We start from the raw sequence: 17,283 nt of genomic DNA on the forward strand, positions 1-17,283 counted from the left end.
AGTCTTACCATGCACTTCATTCTTTCCAGTAATAGCTTGTCAAAGCAGCTGGCTAACTGAAGCTAAATAATGCCTTATACACAATTGGGCATTATCCGCTAGGCTAGCTAGCCTCTCACCACAGCCGCCCAGGGGCTAATGTCCAAATGAGATGGTTCATTTCAGCTCTCTCTGTCTCTCCCTCTCTCGCTCTCTCTTCCACTTTCACTTTTCTATGTTTATCTTCATGACCTTGTCCTTTTTCCCCCATGGAGGTAAAGGACAGGAGGCAGGAGTGGTAGAGAGGAGAAGAGGCAGGGTGAGGAGAGAGAAGATAAGGGGTGATGGCCATGGCTGCCAGGGTTTTTGTGTGTGTTGGAGAGGGGCATTAAAAGGATAGAGAGGGAGAGACACACATAAGAGGAGACAGGAAGCTTTAGGCCATAGACCATAGACCAAGCAGCCTCTTAAGTGATCTGATTGCCTTGCTTGAGAACTGCGGTGACCATGCTCAGAATGGTTTCTAATAATACATCTCCATTTAGACTGACCCTGCAAACACATGCGAATACACACACAAGCAAAAAGAAGGGCCAACACATACACTTATGCTAACAAAAGAGATCACTCTCTTGTCTCATAATGCCAAAGAATGAAAGCTAAACACAGCAGTACACAAAGAAACAGAGAAGTAGAGACAGACCATCCCATCCATGTCCTTTAGCAGATAAGCAAAAGTGAATGACACTTATTTTCAATTGATCACCAAAGCACTGTGATGTGTGTGCACATGTGTGTGTGTTTTGTGTGTGTGTGTGTGTGTGTTTGCAGGATGAGAATGGGCTTAAATGACGATCATTGATTAGCTTTAGGCCTATGGCCCACTTAGGGCACGCCATGTGTTTGCACTCACACAGAGGAACCCACATACATACAAACACACACATTCACGCACAATCGTCACAAGTGGATGGTGGACTGAGTCTCACAGAGAACACAGACGGGCAGAAAGTAAATAGAGGAAGTCGCAGGGAAAAACTAATGGACACAGATGTGGAGGAGGGAACAGCAAGTGAACGAGAGAGAGGGGAGTGAAAGAAAAGATTCAGAAAGAGGAAACTAGATAAAACTTTTCTTTTACATGTTAATTATTTTTTCTGCCATTTTTCAGATTTTTTTTCTTTCAAACTTGCTTTTGTTAGTAGATGGACAATTAAGTTTTATATATACAGATAGAGGAAAAACAACATAAAGTTTCTTAGTTTCTTAGTGCCAGCAGTCTCTGGTTTGGTGTTTGAAGGTGGTGGTGGAAAGCACTTTCTAACACATTACTCCAAAATCTCCCATAGATGTTAAACTGTGATGAGATCATTACGTTTCCCTGCTCATTTATACAGGTTTTTCCTTCAAATCGTCCACCGTGTGTATCTGGAGAGATGCCTAGGAGCTGACTAGAAGCTTGCCTAACAAACATACACAACTTTATCAGTCCTATATTGAAAAATCTGCAGTCTGTGTCGGTGAGTTTATTGTGCCCCTTTAAAAGGCACACCAGGACACTGGTATGACAAACAGATGCCAAACTGGCACGTATCTTCAATGTACAAACAGCCAGCGATCCATGCACGCACACATACACACACACACACAAGCTGTAACAGAGTCATACAAGGACTTAGAGCACCCCCAACTGGGGGACAACACCGACAAAAAGAGACAGAGCGAAGCACTGTACAGACGCACATGTGCAAACACAAGTTGTGCATTCACATAAACGTGGGTCTCCGCACATACAGTAGCTTACAGCGATTATAAGGCATACTATCCATGTATCTCTCTCTATTTGTTCCTCTCCCGCTCTGTGTTTAGACACTTCACACCCCTTATATGTGTGTTATGTAGCTTATAGTGTTTGTGTAGTGTAGTTATAGCTGAGCAAATGTTTTCCCACACACAGTCCAAACAAAAGCCAGGTGACACTCACATACGCACACACACACACACACACACACACACACACACACACACACACACATCAACAAACACACACACCATGAAAGAGGTGCAATTAGAGCATCCCACTCCAATTAACCAGCTCTCTAAACAAATCCACATTAGGCCCTCCATTGTGGCTGCGCTCGAAAACAGCCACTTGGGAAAGCAGCATAAAAGCTCCAACTGTATTTCTCCTCTAGGACACATGTGCGCTTGTGTGCATGTATGTGTGTGCATGAGTGCGTGTGTGTGTGTGTGTGTCTGTATGTGTGTGCACAGACTGGCAGTGGTTACACACTGGCACAGAATCTGGGCTGTTATGATTGTGGTGGTGATGGGAAGATTGTGCAATCACTGGTGGGTGGAGAGAGTGAGGGGAAGGCAGAGAGGGAGGGAGGAAGCACAGCAGAGAGGGTGGAAAGCAATGAAACTGGGAGGGAAGCTGTTACCAGCAGCACAGGAAGAGAAAATTAGAACCTGTAGCACCGACAACTCTGACAACTGTGCAGGAGTTAAACATCTTTTTACCAATCATTTCTAATTTACTGTTTACTTGAGAGAAAAAAAAGCTTCTCATCCCATTTGTTTATTTCATTTAATTATATTTTAAAGGTGCAGTTTTTGCTGCCACTGCTGACTGAGGAGCAGTAAATGTTGATACTCAATGCCCCTGATGCTTGACAGAATCAATATATTAATAATGAAATGACTGTCCTGAACATAAACCTGAAGATTTTCTTTTAGTTACTTAATCATGCACAATATTACATTATATTTCACAAAAAACACAGAAGAATAGCAAATTTAAAAATCAATATTTCCAAGGTGACATCTACAAATGTCTTGTTTTGTCCCAAAAAAACCCAAAGATATTCAATTTACTATGATATATAAGGAAAAAAGCAGCAAATTCTCATATTTAAGAAACTGCAGAGTTTCTCTGCCTTTTTGTTTTAAAATTTGCCTATACAAATAATCAATAATCAAACTTGTAATAAGATAGTTTTATCCAACTACTCATCAATTTATAGACTAATAATCAGCTTTACACTTTTAGACAAACCTTTTATTATGGAGTCTGAAAACATGGTGCGTAGTGAGGAGAGAGCAGCCTGTCTTACCACAAAACATGGCTGATCATGGAACCAAGCTTCTCAAAAAAGTAGTGAAATACACTTTTTTTCAAAGTCTATACTTTGTACTTAGCAGCCAATGATTTTTATTTGACATATGTTTTCATGCATGTGTGTAATGGTCCAATGGTTTTTCACCCATAGTTGAACCTTTGAGGCAGCGCTTCTTCCCACAGTGAGGACCAGCACACACAGCTCCATTAATCAAACCATAACGTGACCCTAAGACAGTTGAGGTAAGGGCAATGCCTCGTGTTAAGGTCTATAAGCCACAGAAAGGTGGGATTTGAAAGTGACCCAGTTTTCATGTCTAAAGAATCACTTAAAACCACAATGAGACAAAAAAGAATAAAAAAGAAAGTCAAAAGACACAGGGAGGTAGCGAAATAAAGAAAGGGAGGGAGGAAGGAAGAGGATGTAGGGCAGTGAAAAATTATGTCTCCATCTGTGATCCCACACTTAACCCTCCCTCTTTGACCAAGCCCTGCTCACAAACACACACACACACACACACACTTGATGAAAGGCCCAGTGGGGCAGCACAGAGAGTTTGGAGGAGATCCGTCTAGCAACCTGGTTGCACACCAATCTTCCTGTAATCCCTTCTGTCCCACTGAGACACACCCACACACACTTACATGTTAAGTGTACACGTACATATCACACGCAGGTTTGTTGTGTATGTGTGTATATGAGCATTCAGAAATTATTCTTTTGTTTGTCATCATCAGCCTAGTGTTATATCTGACCTGTATCCTGTATCCTTAGGGATAAGACGACAGTAAAATACAAGGCTGGAAAGGGTGTCACTGCTCTTTCGTTTAAGTTAGAAATTAGAAAATTCAGTAAATATGTATATACAGTATGTGTCCATCACGTTGTGCTTTTTTCTCAAGTCATTGTTCATGATGAAGGCTAGCTCCTCACCAGCTTCATACAGGGCATGCTGTCTAAATTCTTACTGAATTAAACAGTCGGTTAATTAATTAGTTAATTCATTAGAATTCTGTTTTAAGTGTCTTATCTCATTGTAAACTGTATTTCTTTGGGTTTCAACAGCTGTTTAAAAAAAAAAAAACACCTTTAAAAATAACACTTGGGCAGAGATTTTTTGAGTAAAACTATGCAGCCGGGTCTGATGTGCCGATGTCACACCGTTAAATTTTTAATTTTTAGTCAAGCTCTTTGCATGAAGCCTGTAATTGAACCACGGATTTTTATTTGGATTAAATTTTATGTGTGCTCCTGTGCCATCACAAGTCCTGATCATTTGTGGCTTTCCGTCTGTGGCTGAATGATAGCTGTTAGACTCAATGCAGTGTTTTAGGGGTGAGTGTAGGGTTGAGATAAATCAACCAAAAAAAAAAAAAAAAAGGCAGTGCATTTTTCCTGTCATTACTTCACACAGGCTGACCGAACTTCTATGGTTTTCTGACATTTCTTTCTTCTTCTCACAGTGAATATGATAAAATTCATATTGTATGCACAAGTGATGGGGTGGGTATATTATTTAGACTGTTGTGAAGGCTACACTGGTCTCCAGGTGTACGTCAATAATCATTTGCTTTGAGGGTCTTCAGTCCCTGGCCTAAAAAAATATATATGTATAGCTTGTGAATACTTTTATGTGTTTGTAAATTACACAAAAAATACAGCATATATAAATGTCAAATGTTAAGAATTTCTATATTTTTTTAAAAGTGCCCTATTTTAATGCAGATTATGTCTCATTAAACTTTAGAAACAGGACTTATAGTGCATGTGGAACAGGGTCCAAAGTGTCACCATTATGACTGGGAATCTCCATCTCCATCCCAGTTGTATGCATCTAATGTCTCCCATTCTCCCTCTTCACTATGTACCTGTGTGTGTGTGTGTGTGTGTGTGTGTGTGTGTGTGTGTGTGTGTGTGTGTTTGTGCGAGAGAGAAAGAGAGAGAGTGTATTTCAGCCTCAGTGGGCAAACACAAAGGTCCGTGGCGCCATGGCCTCCTGTGGACAGCTAGAGAGACGGAGTAAGAGAGAGATGTGTGCATGTGTATGTATGTATGCGTGTGTGTGTATGTGTGGTGTGAGAGAGAGAGAGATGACAGAGAGACAGCTGGGGGAAATGTGAATCAGCTTAATAATAATATATAAACCACAGAGATATGTTTTGTTGTCACCGTTTCATTATTTTTGTCTTTATAACGTCATTAAAAGTCTAATCTCAAACAAAGACATTTATCTCCCATTATGTTCTAAAATTAAAGCTCAAACACCAAGTGCAAAGCCACAGTACAGTAAAGCAGTTAGCAGTTAGCATAGCAACAACAGCTCCAGTCCCCTCAGCCTGGAGCCCCAGAGAGATGCTGCAGCTAGTTAGTGATTAGGGCAGTCTCTCAGAGGGCCACTTGAAAATCAGTTAACTTTCCCCTCAGAGGCCTATACTAACTCACATTAGCATTTAGCACACCCATTAGCGTCAACACATACTCTAGCGTTAGTACTGTGCCAACTGACAGTTAAAGGCCCCCGTGGGGCTATTTAGAGAGTCTCCAGACAGAGAGAGACTGACAGAGTGAACGAGTGACTGTAGCAGTTTGTGCATTAAAGCTGTATACTGAGTCACTAAGGAAGTTAATGGCTCCTTAGCTAAATAGCAAACCTATTAGCAGTTGCAGCAAAGACATGTTGACAGGCTGACAGCTGACAAACAGCTGCTCTACCTCTCTGTAGGGGCTTTTTGACCAAACACTTCCGGGAACCAAGGATTCCCATGGGTTGGGACCAAGTATTGAGTAATTGATAATTATTTATACTTACTGTAACTTGGAAAATATATTTTTTATACCCATCTGAAACTGTAAATTAAACAGAAAAAGTCAAAGCATTCTAGTGTAGAGAGTACTCCAGGTCTAGCTCCAGAGTTTGTACAGTTTCTTGGGTCAGGAGCAACCAGGAACTGAACCTAAGACCATGTTCCTACAGAGAAAATACAGGTAAAGGGTTCATCAGAAGGATTTGGTGAAAAAGAGCTTTATGTTTTTATTCTGTGAGAGACAGGCTATAGAGACCGCTGTGCTTCACAAGAAAACAGTTTCCTCCCAACCAACTTATGCTGTTGTGCTGTAAAAAGAAAATCTGGAATTTAAAAACTGCGCAATAATTATTCTATACAGCTTTAAATCAGGTGATCATAGTGAAATCAGTGCAAAGCAAGAAAACACTGAAATACACACGAACTGGGTGTTTGGAGTGGAGCCAAAACCGATCCCCATATGCCCATGTAGCCATTTACTGTAACAGTTTCACTCCCCGACTAAAACACTAATCACATTAATCATCTGTTTGTTTTAAAACATCATCAGGGACATTCGCACACAGATTTGCACGCACATAAACAAACACACGCACACTCATGCACTTGCATGTGCACACTTGTGCCTTTGGAAGTACACAGTGGTGCACTTGATGGGTACAAGAGGGAGGAGAGCCAAATTAACTACCATGCACTAATCACTAAGCTCTCTAATGGAAGCATACTCAGCACATTTGAGCACACATTTATGGTACACACAAATATGAATGCAGACACTGACAAACAACGTATTCATGGTGAGTTGGTGTTAACATATAAAGATCTCATCTAAATGCCTTAAAATATTCCATACTAGGTACACGCTTCAATCTGCTTTAAGAAACACCATTTTAACAATATGCGTGTGTGACTTTTGTGCCACTCTCATGTGCTTTTGTGCTTTTGTGGCTTTCATCATCGCCACTGCAGGTGATGATGTAAAAGTTTCAAGATTCAGATACTAGAGGCAGCTTGGAAGTCTGCAATTACAAATAAATACTATAAGTAGCTAAATAATATCATTGAGGCTTTTATAGCCTTGACTGAAATATTTAACCAAAGGTAATATAAAAAAAGATTGATTCTTTTAAAGTGAAACAAGAACTAATTCTAGCTATGATTACCACAAATGCTGGCATAGCAACCCATAAAGAATAGCTACTTGTGCTATATGAGAATTAACAGCACAGTTGGAGCACTTCCTTGTTCAGTCTCCTCATCTTTTAACACATTTTGTATATTTTTTAACTTCAAACATAAAAATAAAGTGTTTTGCATGAATAAAAGCTTGAAAGCCAACAGCATGGAGTACAGTACACTCTATGTTGGTGATGTGGTCAACTAGATGGCATGGTGTTCCAAATGTTAATCACAATTCAGTGATATAATGTAATCTCTCACCCACTCGCTTTCTTTGTGTGTGTGTGTGTGTGTGTCTGTGTGTGTGTCTGTGTGTGTGTTACTTGGGTGGAGGGGCCAGTGTATGCTAAGCTTAGGCACCATGGGGGACATTGCCAGGAGGGGCACATAGGGGTTGGGTGACTTAAATGGAGAAAAATCCAATAATTGTATCCGTCCAGAGGGAGGGCGAGCTTTTAGGGAGGGGAGCGTCCTGTTATTACTCTTTCTTTTTTCTTTCTCTCATTCATTTCATCCCCTAATTCTAGGGTGAAGGGGGTAACCTAAGAAAGGGAGGGAGCGAAGTGGAGAGACATGAGGGTTACAGACTGAGCTTGCTGTTAAAGTATGTCCTTGTAATTAGCTGAGTATTAGCAATGGTGACAATGCAAGAGCACTGGGCAGGGAAGCACCCTTTAACGCTCTACTCATTTCCTGAACTTAATCCCCACCGCTTACTGGTAATAGTGCACACGTGCACACACATCTAGACACATGCACGCACACACACACACTCTCTCTCTGTCTCTCTCTCACTCTCTTTTAGTCATGCACAAATTCACATAATCAACTGCTGGCTATAATGGGAGAGGTCTCCCTGAGCAAAGCTACACCCAACAGCTCACCTTCAATCCCTATTGTGCTCAAAGTCATAGTGGTGGTTTACTGCAGGGAATTTCAGCCTCCACGTTCATGTGCATGTGTGTGTGTTTGTGCATCTTTGTAAACATTTATGTCTGCATCTGCAAATTAGCATCAAGTTGTGTTCACAAGTAGTGTGGTGATTGTTTACTTCTCAAATGTCAAGAAGCCTCCAACACCCAACAGTACTTCAGGCAAGTCCCTGTTTCTTGTTTCCTCCAGTGAACGGATGGAGGAGACAAGGCCACAGAAGCGAAAATCAATTACTTACAATTAAGTCAACCGGCAACTCTTTCAATGTGCCCTCAAGCCACTCAAGTCTTGCTTACACTACCTCCAACCCCCACTCCTACACCACAAAGTGACACACTCACACTGCATGCACATGTGCACTTTATTAGCCACATCCACTTACTGTGTGACTGTCTTTTTGTATTTCATGGTTAAATTACAGACTTGGAAACAATTATTGTGGCACTGGCTAAAAATGCAGTTAAGGAGTATTTTACTCATTTTTATCTGGCTGTAAATAACAATCAAAAGACGCAAGCATCATAAAATGGAATTCGATTGTGTGTGTTATGACTCACTTGGCTTCTTTGAAACATGCTAAACAACTTTGTTAATGTCTATCCTAAATGTTTTCTCATTCATTGAACAATAACTTTTATTTCACTTAAAACTACACAATGCCTTAAGATAAATACTGGGGAAAAAAACTCTGAAGTAAATTATTCCTTCCATAAACAAAGCTATCGACAAATTTCACCCATAGAATGTTTGAGAGGAAAAGGTGACTGTGCAGGCTGCGTGGCTAGCCACAGTTATTGATCCCTGTGGTAGTAGCCTGTACCATTAAAAAACAATGGATGACGGGTGAAATCCTTCTGCAATCTTCAATGTGAAACAAATGTATGATTACCAAACGGTTGTTTTTGTAATTTAACACAGGCTCCTGTACATAGTTTAGCTCTTTTCTAACAACTTAAGCCACCTATTCAATCTCTCCTGAAGCATGTGAGTGGGGTAGGGGTTTCATACTATGAGAAAAAATTCTAAAGCCCAGTTGGGGTTATCTGATTCTCAATTAATTTAACTCAAGCAGTAGAATTTCTTTACATTTCAAAAACTCTGATACTACTGACATTATAACGTATTTTGATTAGAGGTCTTGAAAACAAGTTTAAAATAAGACTCTGGAAAATAAGATCCTTCTTCCTCTTGAAGGTTAAGTATTTCAAGAAATGATATAAGTGAACCTCTTTTTTTCTTTAAGCATGGGTCTGGACTGATTCATGACCAAATCACATGGTGAACTGAGAGTAAACTGAGGTGTGTATTATTGGTTATCAGTAAGATGATAACTAATATATTGTCATATAAATAAATGAGTTATGGAGTTAGGAAAAATATAACAAATTGCTGGCAAACTAACAGCAGCTCTAAAGAAAAAGAGAGAATGAGAATATGGCCATGGACCAATTTTATTAGAATCTGAGGAAGCTTGTGTACTACTGTAGTGTTTCACATTGATTTTTGTTCCATTAGCTTAAATAAAAATCGTAAGAGACACCTGAGCTCAGTCCAAAGCACACCAGTAGAGAACCATTTCTATAGAGAGCATGTTATAAACAGCGCAGAGGGGGACCACAAACCTTGTCATTGACACAACTGTCTGAGTGAGCGTGTGTCTCTGTGTGTGTGTGTCTGTGTATGTGTGTGTGTGTGTACGCCTGCCAGCTCCCAGTCTAGCGCTATTGTCTAACAAGGTCTAATTAGCACTATGGCACAATGAATTAGCATAATTATGCAAACAGGGCTCCGCTAAAGGCTTGGCACAAGGGAAGGCTACGGGGGGCACCTATTACAACACACACACACACACACACACACACACACACACACACACACACACACACACACATGCAAATAAATGGTGCGCACACACATCCACACACACAGTCAGTGAGGACACTGAGACACTACATGCAACACATTAAACACGCATACATGGCTGCATAGATCCACTGGATACAGAAGACACACACACACACACACACACAAACACACCTGTCCAACACTGCATGTAAAGTGGTGATTGGCTCATTTGATTGGGTATTTATGTGTCTAGTTCAGACACTAAACACTGTATGTTACCTATGCTGACATGTATTCTTTCTTTAATACATCCTCCTGTCACAAACAGTCTCCATACCATGACAAACATCAGACAGACACACAGAAATGACCAGCTACCCCCCCCCACAGACACACACACTCCCCTCCCTCACAACACTCAAACATTCTGGGCTTATAGTATTTACCAGCGGGGGTGATAGGTGAAGTCTGTGGGAGATAATAGGGATGACTGAGAGGCTGAAAGGCTAGTAGCCATTCAGACAATGACAGCTGTAGTGAAGAAGGCTCTATTAAGCTTCATTAGGATGCTTGGCTCTTGATTACAAACATGCACACAAAGACACACTAATGCAGGAAGAGGGAAAGCGTTGCTCTGAATGAGACTGAGCTTGACTGCATCTATGGCTTGCAGCGGAGGATTCCAAACACTAAAACATGCAGAGAAGATAATTTATTCCTGTTTGTGTGTGGATGGGCACACCGGTCAGTCGCTGTGACCTTTGCCTGCAATGTGAACCCAACAAGTAACCCCACAGCCCAACAAGCCCTCTTACCAAAAACCCTGCAATGTCAACAAGCTCTACTCTCTCAAACACACATGCACACATCTCCTCTGATGCATTCTTAGTCACCCAACCCCAAGGGCCTGTATTGTGCTCTAAAATCCTGATCCCTAGCAGGAAACAAGCACCCCTAAAACCCCAAACGATGCCCGCACAAAGCTCTCTTACAATTACAAGACCCCTCTGTCAGCTAAAGAAAAAGGAAGGTCAGAAGTTCAGAGTTCAAATAGTTCAAAGTGATCAAGACCAGTCTGAAATAGGCTCCATCATTCATTGACAATATACTATAATGAGTTACAAAGGTAACTACAAATGACCTTTGGATGACCACCAGAGGGGGTGATTTCTACTTGATACCTCATCAAGTGCAAATGCAAACAAAAAAGCAATATAATAAAAATGTTCTCAGAACAAAGTAAAAAATAACTTGTTTGTATGCTTCAAAGACTAATATAAAGAAATAATTTAAAGTCATATTTCCACTTCCTGCGCCTTCAATAAAGTATTCTATAGGAAACTGGGGAATAGATAAACTTAATATACAGTAATAATTTTCTAATCAATTCAATGTCTGCAAATCAAACTCCAAAAAGTGTTTTTCCCCCATTTTCCACCATTACGTACATTTTCAACCTATGCTACTGTAATCACAGCTGATATTAACTATGCTCAGATCCCTTCAGATCCACTCATGTATTAGACTTATTTGCACAAAGACCCGATTAGACTGAGTATAATTTGGACCCCCTCCAACGTGGGTCCTGTCTGGTAGGTCAGTTCCTCAGAAAAGTCATTAAAGCTTCCATCTGGTTTTGTGAATTTGACTTTTTTGACTTTTTATTTTTATTTCTTTGTACCCAGTTAAGTATTTTTGTATGAGTGCATGCTCTGTGTTACAGTACAGAATGATATACACAAGCTAATGGGTTGTAAATTACGCCAGTGCTCTCCATTAAACACCAACCCAGATATGTGGTTCCATCTGGGCTAGAGGCTTTCTTCCAAAATAATACAATACTGATTGAATTTGGTCAGAGGTGCCCTGATATCCCAGATATTCCAAACAGTGTGTTGCCTGAGACTTTTCAGTGTTATAACACCAGCTCAACACACACTCCTCATTTCTTAAAACATCTTCATTCAGACTCCTTGCTTTCTCCTCTAGTCTTGAAATGAAACCATTGACTCCAGCTTATCGTCACCTTAAGAAACAACATATTGTTCACATACGTGCACAGTGGTGGGACAAACACAATAACCGGCAGAGAGGGTCATGCTGAGAGGGGGTAGCAATTTTAAGCTGAGTCCACACATTTTGGAGGCAGTGAGCTAATCCGGCCAGGCTTTTTAGCCTGCTATTCAGGAGGACAAGGACCTCGAGGATTTGGGCTTGTCCACACCTCAGGGGTGGGGGATTATCAAGGTAGCAGGAAAGGTGGAGAGGGTGTGATGGTGGGCAAAGTGAATATGTGTTTATTAGCAAGACTGTGTAGATTTTTGCAAGTATAAGTGTGTGGCTTTGTGAGGAACACACATAAGTAGATATGTGTGTGTGTTTGTGTGTTTAGAGGGGATTCTCTCTGACTCCCACCTCCAAAAATATACCCCTGAGCTCTGACAGGGTCACCTCTGTGCCTTTCAGAGCCTCCTCTCAACCAGTCCTAATTGATCTCACGCATTACTAGTCCCAAACATGGGATGGAGAACAGGAGGGAGATGGCTGGCTCATTGTCTGTGGAATGAGGTCCCCTTTGCTAGTGGCCCTCCACTCCTTGCACACACACACACACACACACACACACACACACACACACACACACACACACACACACACACACTCCACCTCTGGCATGCCCACCCACCATCTCCCCCTTTCTCCTCCTCTATGCTCTCATCTCCGGCTGTGCTAATCCACCAGCCAAGTCAGGAACTCAGTTACCCATCTGGCCAAGCATGACTCCAGCTGGGAGGAGAGAGGGATGGAGGGGTGGAGGGAAGAAAGTGGAGAAATGGTAAGAGGGGTAGGCTGAGAACGAGGGATGAGGGGTTATATTGTTAGTAGCCCGGAGATGGGAGAGGAGAAATGAAGGAGGATATCTTAATCAGGTTACTACTTTGAGTAAAGGAGGAGGAGAAAGACAGAAGAACAGACAGAATTAGATATCTGCAAATCATAAAGAGCCGTGGATGTTGCTGGAGTGCCACAAGGCAAAAACATGATGACCTCTTCTTTAGCTATCTACAAAGAAAAAAAGTATTGATCCTATTGTCTCCTTGTAAAGAGAAGGGATTATCCATTCTAGTAGGTTGGAATGAGAGCTGCCACTGAACTCTGTCATGACTTATATAGTCTGATCCCAGTGTGCAGTGAAGTAGCCTCTAGCCATGGCCTTCACCTCTGACCCTGATCCTGTGGAGCCATCTGGCTAGTTAACTCTAACCCATGGTCTTCGTCAAAACCCATCACATGCCTCTGAAGATGGATCTGCACAGAAAGAGGTTCATAATAAATTGAAAGGGATCGCATCTTGGTAAAGTGACAGTGGAGCAGGTCTGTGATGCTCAATCCACATTTATACCACCCATACTTTTATCACTGCATTAACATATTTGTTGCTGGTTTTTCTAATTATCCTTGTCCTAATGTTGCAATATTTTATACTGCTGAGGTTTAGTCAAAGAGAAATTTCCACAAAGATGGACAATGAAGTTGCATTATGTTGTCACTAATGAGTAACTAATCAAATATATTGGTAATACCAGAAACACACGCAATACACATTAACTTTTCATGATATAACCTACTTATAGCTGAGAATAATCATTTGTAATCTCATTTTGAAACATACTTTTCTGGATTGTCTCAAAATACAGACTGTGTGTGTGGCTGACTTGATGCATGTCTAGTTGAAATACCCCTATGACTGGTTTTACATTGCTAAAAAGCCGAGCAAAGCAATGACCGGATTGAACAGAGTAAAACTGAATGAAACTCAACCAGAGGTAAACTCGACCAAGCTTCACAAATGCTTCACAGAATGAAGGTCAGAATCAAGGCTCTTGTGTTCAGATGATGCTACTCAACTCCATAGCATAAAGCATGTGCAAATCCCTGTTTGAGTCATGCTCTTTCCTCACTCCCAAACCAGTCATCACAGTCTACTGAAGCAATAAGAAGACTGCAATACACTTTCCTTTTAAAGGACATTTGAAGGTAGTTGGAAGGAATGAGCACATGATAAACCGCTGAAGAAGCCACACCAGAGACAGACTCCCATTCACAGAGATAGAATCAAACCACCTGCATCAAACCATCAATCACCCACTAACAGCACACAGCATGTGGCTAACCCAGAGTTGTAGTGTGTGTATGCATGTATGTGTGTGTGTGTGTGTGTGTGTGTGTGTGTGTGTGTGTGTGTCACAGATAAAAGCCAGGAAGCAGTGTGGGTAAAATGAACTCTACTGTCAACATGATCACGTGCATGCACACTTGCATAAACACACAAACACCTTACAAACACAATGGCTTTAGGTAGTAAGATAAAATATGTACTTACAGACATTACCAGTGTTGTCAAAGCTGTTGAGTACTTCATTAACTCTAAGAGGCCCCAGGGTATCCCTGAGAGACACAGAAATAAAGATACAGCAGTCTGGGAGAACACTATGTTGCGTGTTTTCTTTTAACAGACAGAGAAACAAGACAAAGACTCTTAATTACTATTTTAAACTCAAAAGGTGAGCACATTTCTGATGTGTAATGTCATCATCACGCTCCTTTACTCCTGAGGATAAAAGCACCATGACATTGTCTTTCTGGAACTTGCTCAATACTGACTATCACCCAACTCGTCTGATGTGCTGCAGTATCATGTAATTGCCCCTAGTGTGGTGCACTGTCACCATGCTCTATCTGTGCCAGCATGAAACTGGAGCCTTATGTGTGTCCATTCAAGTGTACGTACCTGAGTAAGGCACTGTACTCTGGAAAGTAGACACTTCTGTACTCCACCCACTGGTCATCTGAGGTATCACTGGGGTCCTGTGTCACCAGCCTTTTCCTGCTGAAGAGGTCAAACGTGGCGAACCTTCGAACAGACGCCTGTTTGACCTCTGGACTGTCCATCTGCTTCTGACGCAACACCTGTGACAGTTAGGAGTGCAAATAAAGGGGAGTAAATGAATCTAAATCTCCACAGAAGTGCGCATGCCTTAACTGTTAAATCTTCTTTTAAGCTGTAAAGTCTCTGAATTTTCAGAACGAATCAGTCTTGTCTTTCTGTTTTGCCTGTGCTACGTTTCAGTTCAACAGACAAGAGGTCCTTCTGGAAGACAACACCGATGCAACACACATCAGTTAGATGTCCAAAATTTCAAAAATAATGTTATATTTTCCTGTTTTCCAGTTAACCAAAGGTTGAATATTCAGTCAGTGATGAGGCAAACAGATTAAAACAGTACAGTTTAAATGCACAGAATGTATTTGCATCTTTTATTTCTTAGCTGTTAGCTACATACATATAGTGTTTATTAATGTGCCAGCAGGAAGAACTGCAGAATGCAAGCTGGACCCACTGCAGGGAGCTTTTCTTCTCAGCCAAGTGTAATGTCTGTATAATGACCATCTATGGCAAAAGTGTAAGAGCCCTCCTTTTGCAGCTACCGCTCATGTGTACAAGGTTCTTGTACATTCATAGCTAATAAGTTTCTGTGGCGAGAGGAGAGGGACTGATTCCTACTGGTGACAAGGTCTCTGTAAAGCTACTTATACTACAGTTATAGCATAAATTACACAGTATCCTATTATATGTTACACTATATGCCAAAGCAGATCAGAGCACTAATGAACCGACATCACTCAAATACAACAGACTGCTGTTTACTGTATTCAAGTTATAAAAAGGAAAAACTTTTGCTAGGGGGGGAAATTTTATCAGTGGAGGGCCAAGTCCATGGGCCATTATTGGCCTACCACAGCTCCAAGCAAAATATGCCCCCCTCCATACTTCACACAGCTTGGACAAGGAGTAAATGCTGTATGAATAGTATGTGAATAATAGCTTTGTAAACAAAAATAGGGAGACAAAATGACAGGGTGAAAGACTGGTGACTACAATATGTTCCCCTCACTATTATTGTTCCAGTTATGAGTAGTGGTATGTCAATAATGCCCCATGGACCTAACCCTCCACTGATTATATTTGCCCCTTGCAAAAGTTTTTCCTTTTGTAACTTGAATCAAAACGAATCTAAAATAATTTTTCACAAATATATTGTAGGTAATGTAATGTAGATACAAGACTCTTGTAAATCCCAGTCAATATGGCATTGTAACATCTGATTATAATCAATGATTTGAAACACAACTAAGAGGTAGTCTAATTTGTTCTTTAAGGCAAGAACAATAAGCTACTGCTGTTACTTTGTAATGGGAAAGGTGACATCCTTAGGTACAGTACGAAATGTATTTTATTTGTATTACACCTTAACAACCCAAAAACAAACTGTGAGAAAAGAAATGTCAACATTTATTTAACAATTAAAAACTTTGTTGGTCCTACATTGAACAATATTGAAAGGATGAACCAATTTGCTGACTCCTGGTTATAAGGAACAACGATTCTAACGGAAATACAGCATCCAAAGTTATCCAGTAACACATTCCACGCTGAACATTGAATACACTTTCAAAAATGTGTCCGTAAAAATAACTACAACACCATGTGAAAGGTTTGTGCTTGCTCAACAGCAATACCTGTCGTAGTAGAGTCCACCTGGCTCGGGCGACATCAGGAGCCCCACAGGTCCCAGCCCGGGAGGTGTGAGAATCAGCCACGTAGGTGTCGTCATTAATATCTTTCCTCAAAGGCGAAGCCGGCTCGGTCTTCTCTGCAGCACCGGTGGAGCCCCTCTCCATTATATCTTCGTAGTGACGGGCGCGATGAAATCTGTAAACTAAATTTCTGGTTGCAGAGCTATCACAGTTAGCGGTAGCAGCGTGGCAATACAAAAATAAGGCTTTTTCTCTACACTACACCAACGCAGAAATGATCGCAGACATTGCTTGACTGTAATCACCTGTTACACCCACAATGGATGCATGCTACTTCCGTACACTTTTGGCATTCAAGACCTAGCAATGGACTGTCGAAACAATGATGTTCAGCGGTGGCATTTGATTTCAATAGTGCCCTCTTAGCCATATCATTTAAACGTAATTATGATCATTCCCGTTGGCCGCAGAATACTGGTTGTTCTTTGTGCCTGAGGAAATAACCACATTGTTATATAATAGGGATTTAAAAAAAAAAAGGGGCCCAACAACAATTTTCTGCTCCCTTCCAACTAGGAGGTACTGCCTCGTAATAACGCGTAAACCCCTGAATCCTAAGCACACCTTAACCTTATCTCCAGCCTTGGGATCTCTATGCTTACTGCTTAAAATCTAATGTCTAATAAAAATAAATAAATACCAATGTTTCCCTCACAAATCGGCGGCTGCGTGTGTCTGCAGTCGATTGTTCCGGTCTGGCAGTGCTCGCTACGTCATCAGCAGCGGGTTTTATTTATGAAATCATGCACGTGCGTAGAATC

General features: G+C 41.1%; 1 protein-coding gene across 2 annotated transcripts in view; it reads right to left on the minus strand.

Moving 5' to 3' along the window:
- The window catches only part of camkmt (calmodulin-lysine N-methyltransferase), a 108,881-nt gene that overhangs the window by 90,752 nt on the left and 846 nt on the right, over positions 1–17,283 (minus strand). The window contains exons 2-4 of one of the 2 annotated variants that reach the window (XM_071480162.1): positions 16,445–16,652; positions 14,655–14,833; positions 14,247–14,311 (exon numbers count right to left, since the gene is read on the minus strand). In XM_071480162.1, coding sequence (XP_071336263.1) covers positions 14,247–14,311; positions 14,655–14,833; positions 16,445–16,606 — 406 coding nt within the window. In that variant the 5' untranslated portion in view covers positions 16,607–16,652. Of the gene's footprint in view, positions 1–14,246; positions 14,312–14,654; positions 14,834–16,444; positions 17,008–17,283 lie in introns of those variants that run through there. The other variant, XM_071480163.1, reaches the window with a different exon arrangement.

Source organism: Trachinotus anak, unplaced genomic scaffold (assembly GCF_046630095.1).
Source record: "Trachinotus anak isolate AG129_WGS33_773 ecotype Australia unplaced genomic scaffold, CSIRO_AGI_Tana_v1 ptg000007l, whole genome shotgun sequence".
Lineage (NCBI taxonomy): Eukaryota > Metazoa > Chordata > Actinopteri > Carangiformes > Carangidae > Trachinotus > Trachinotus anak.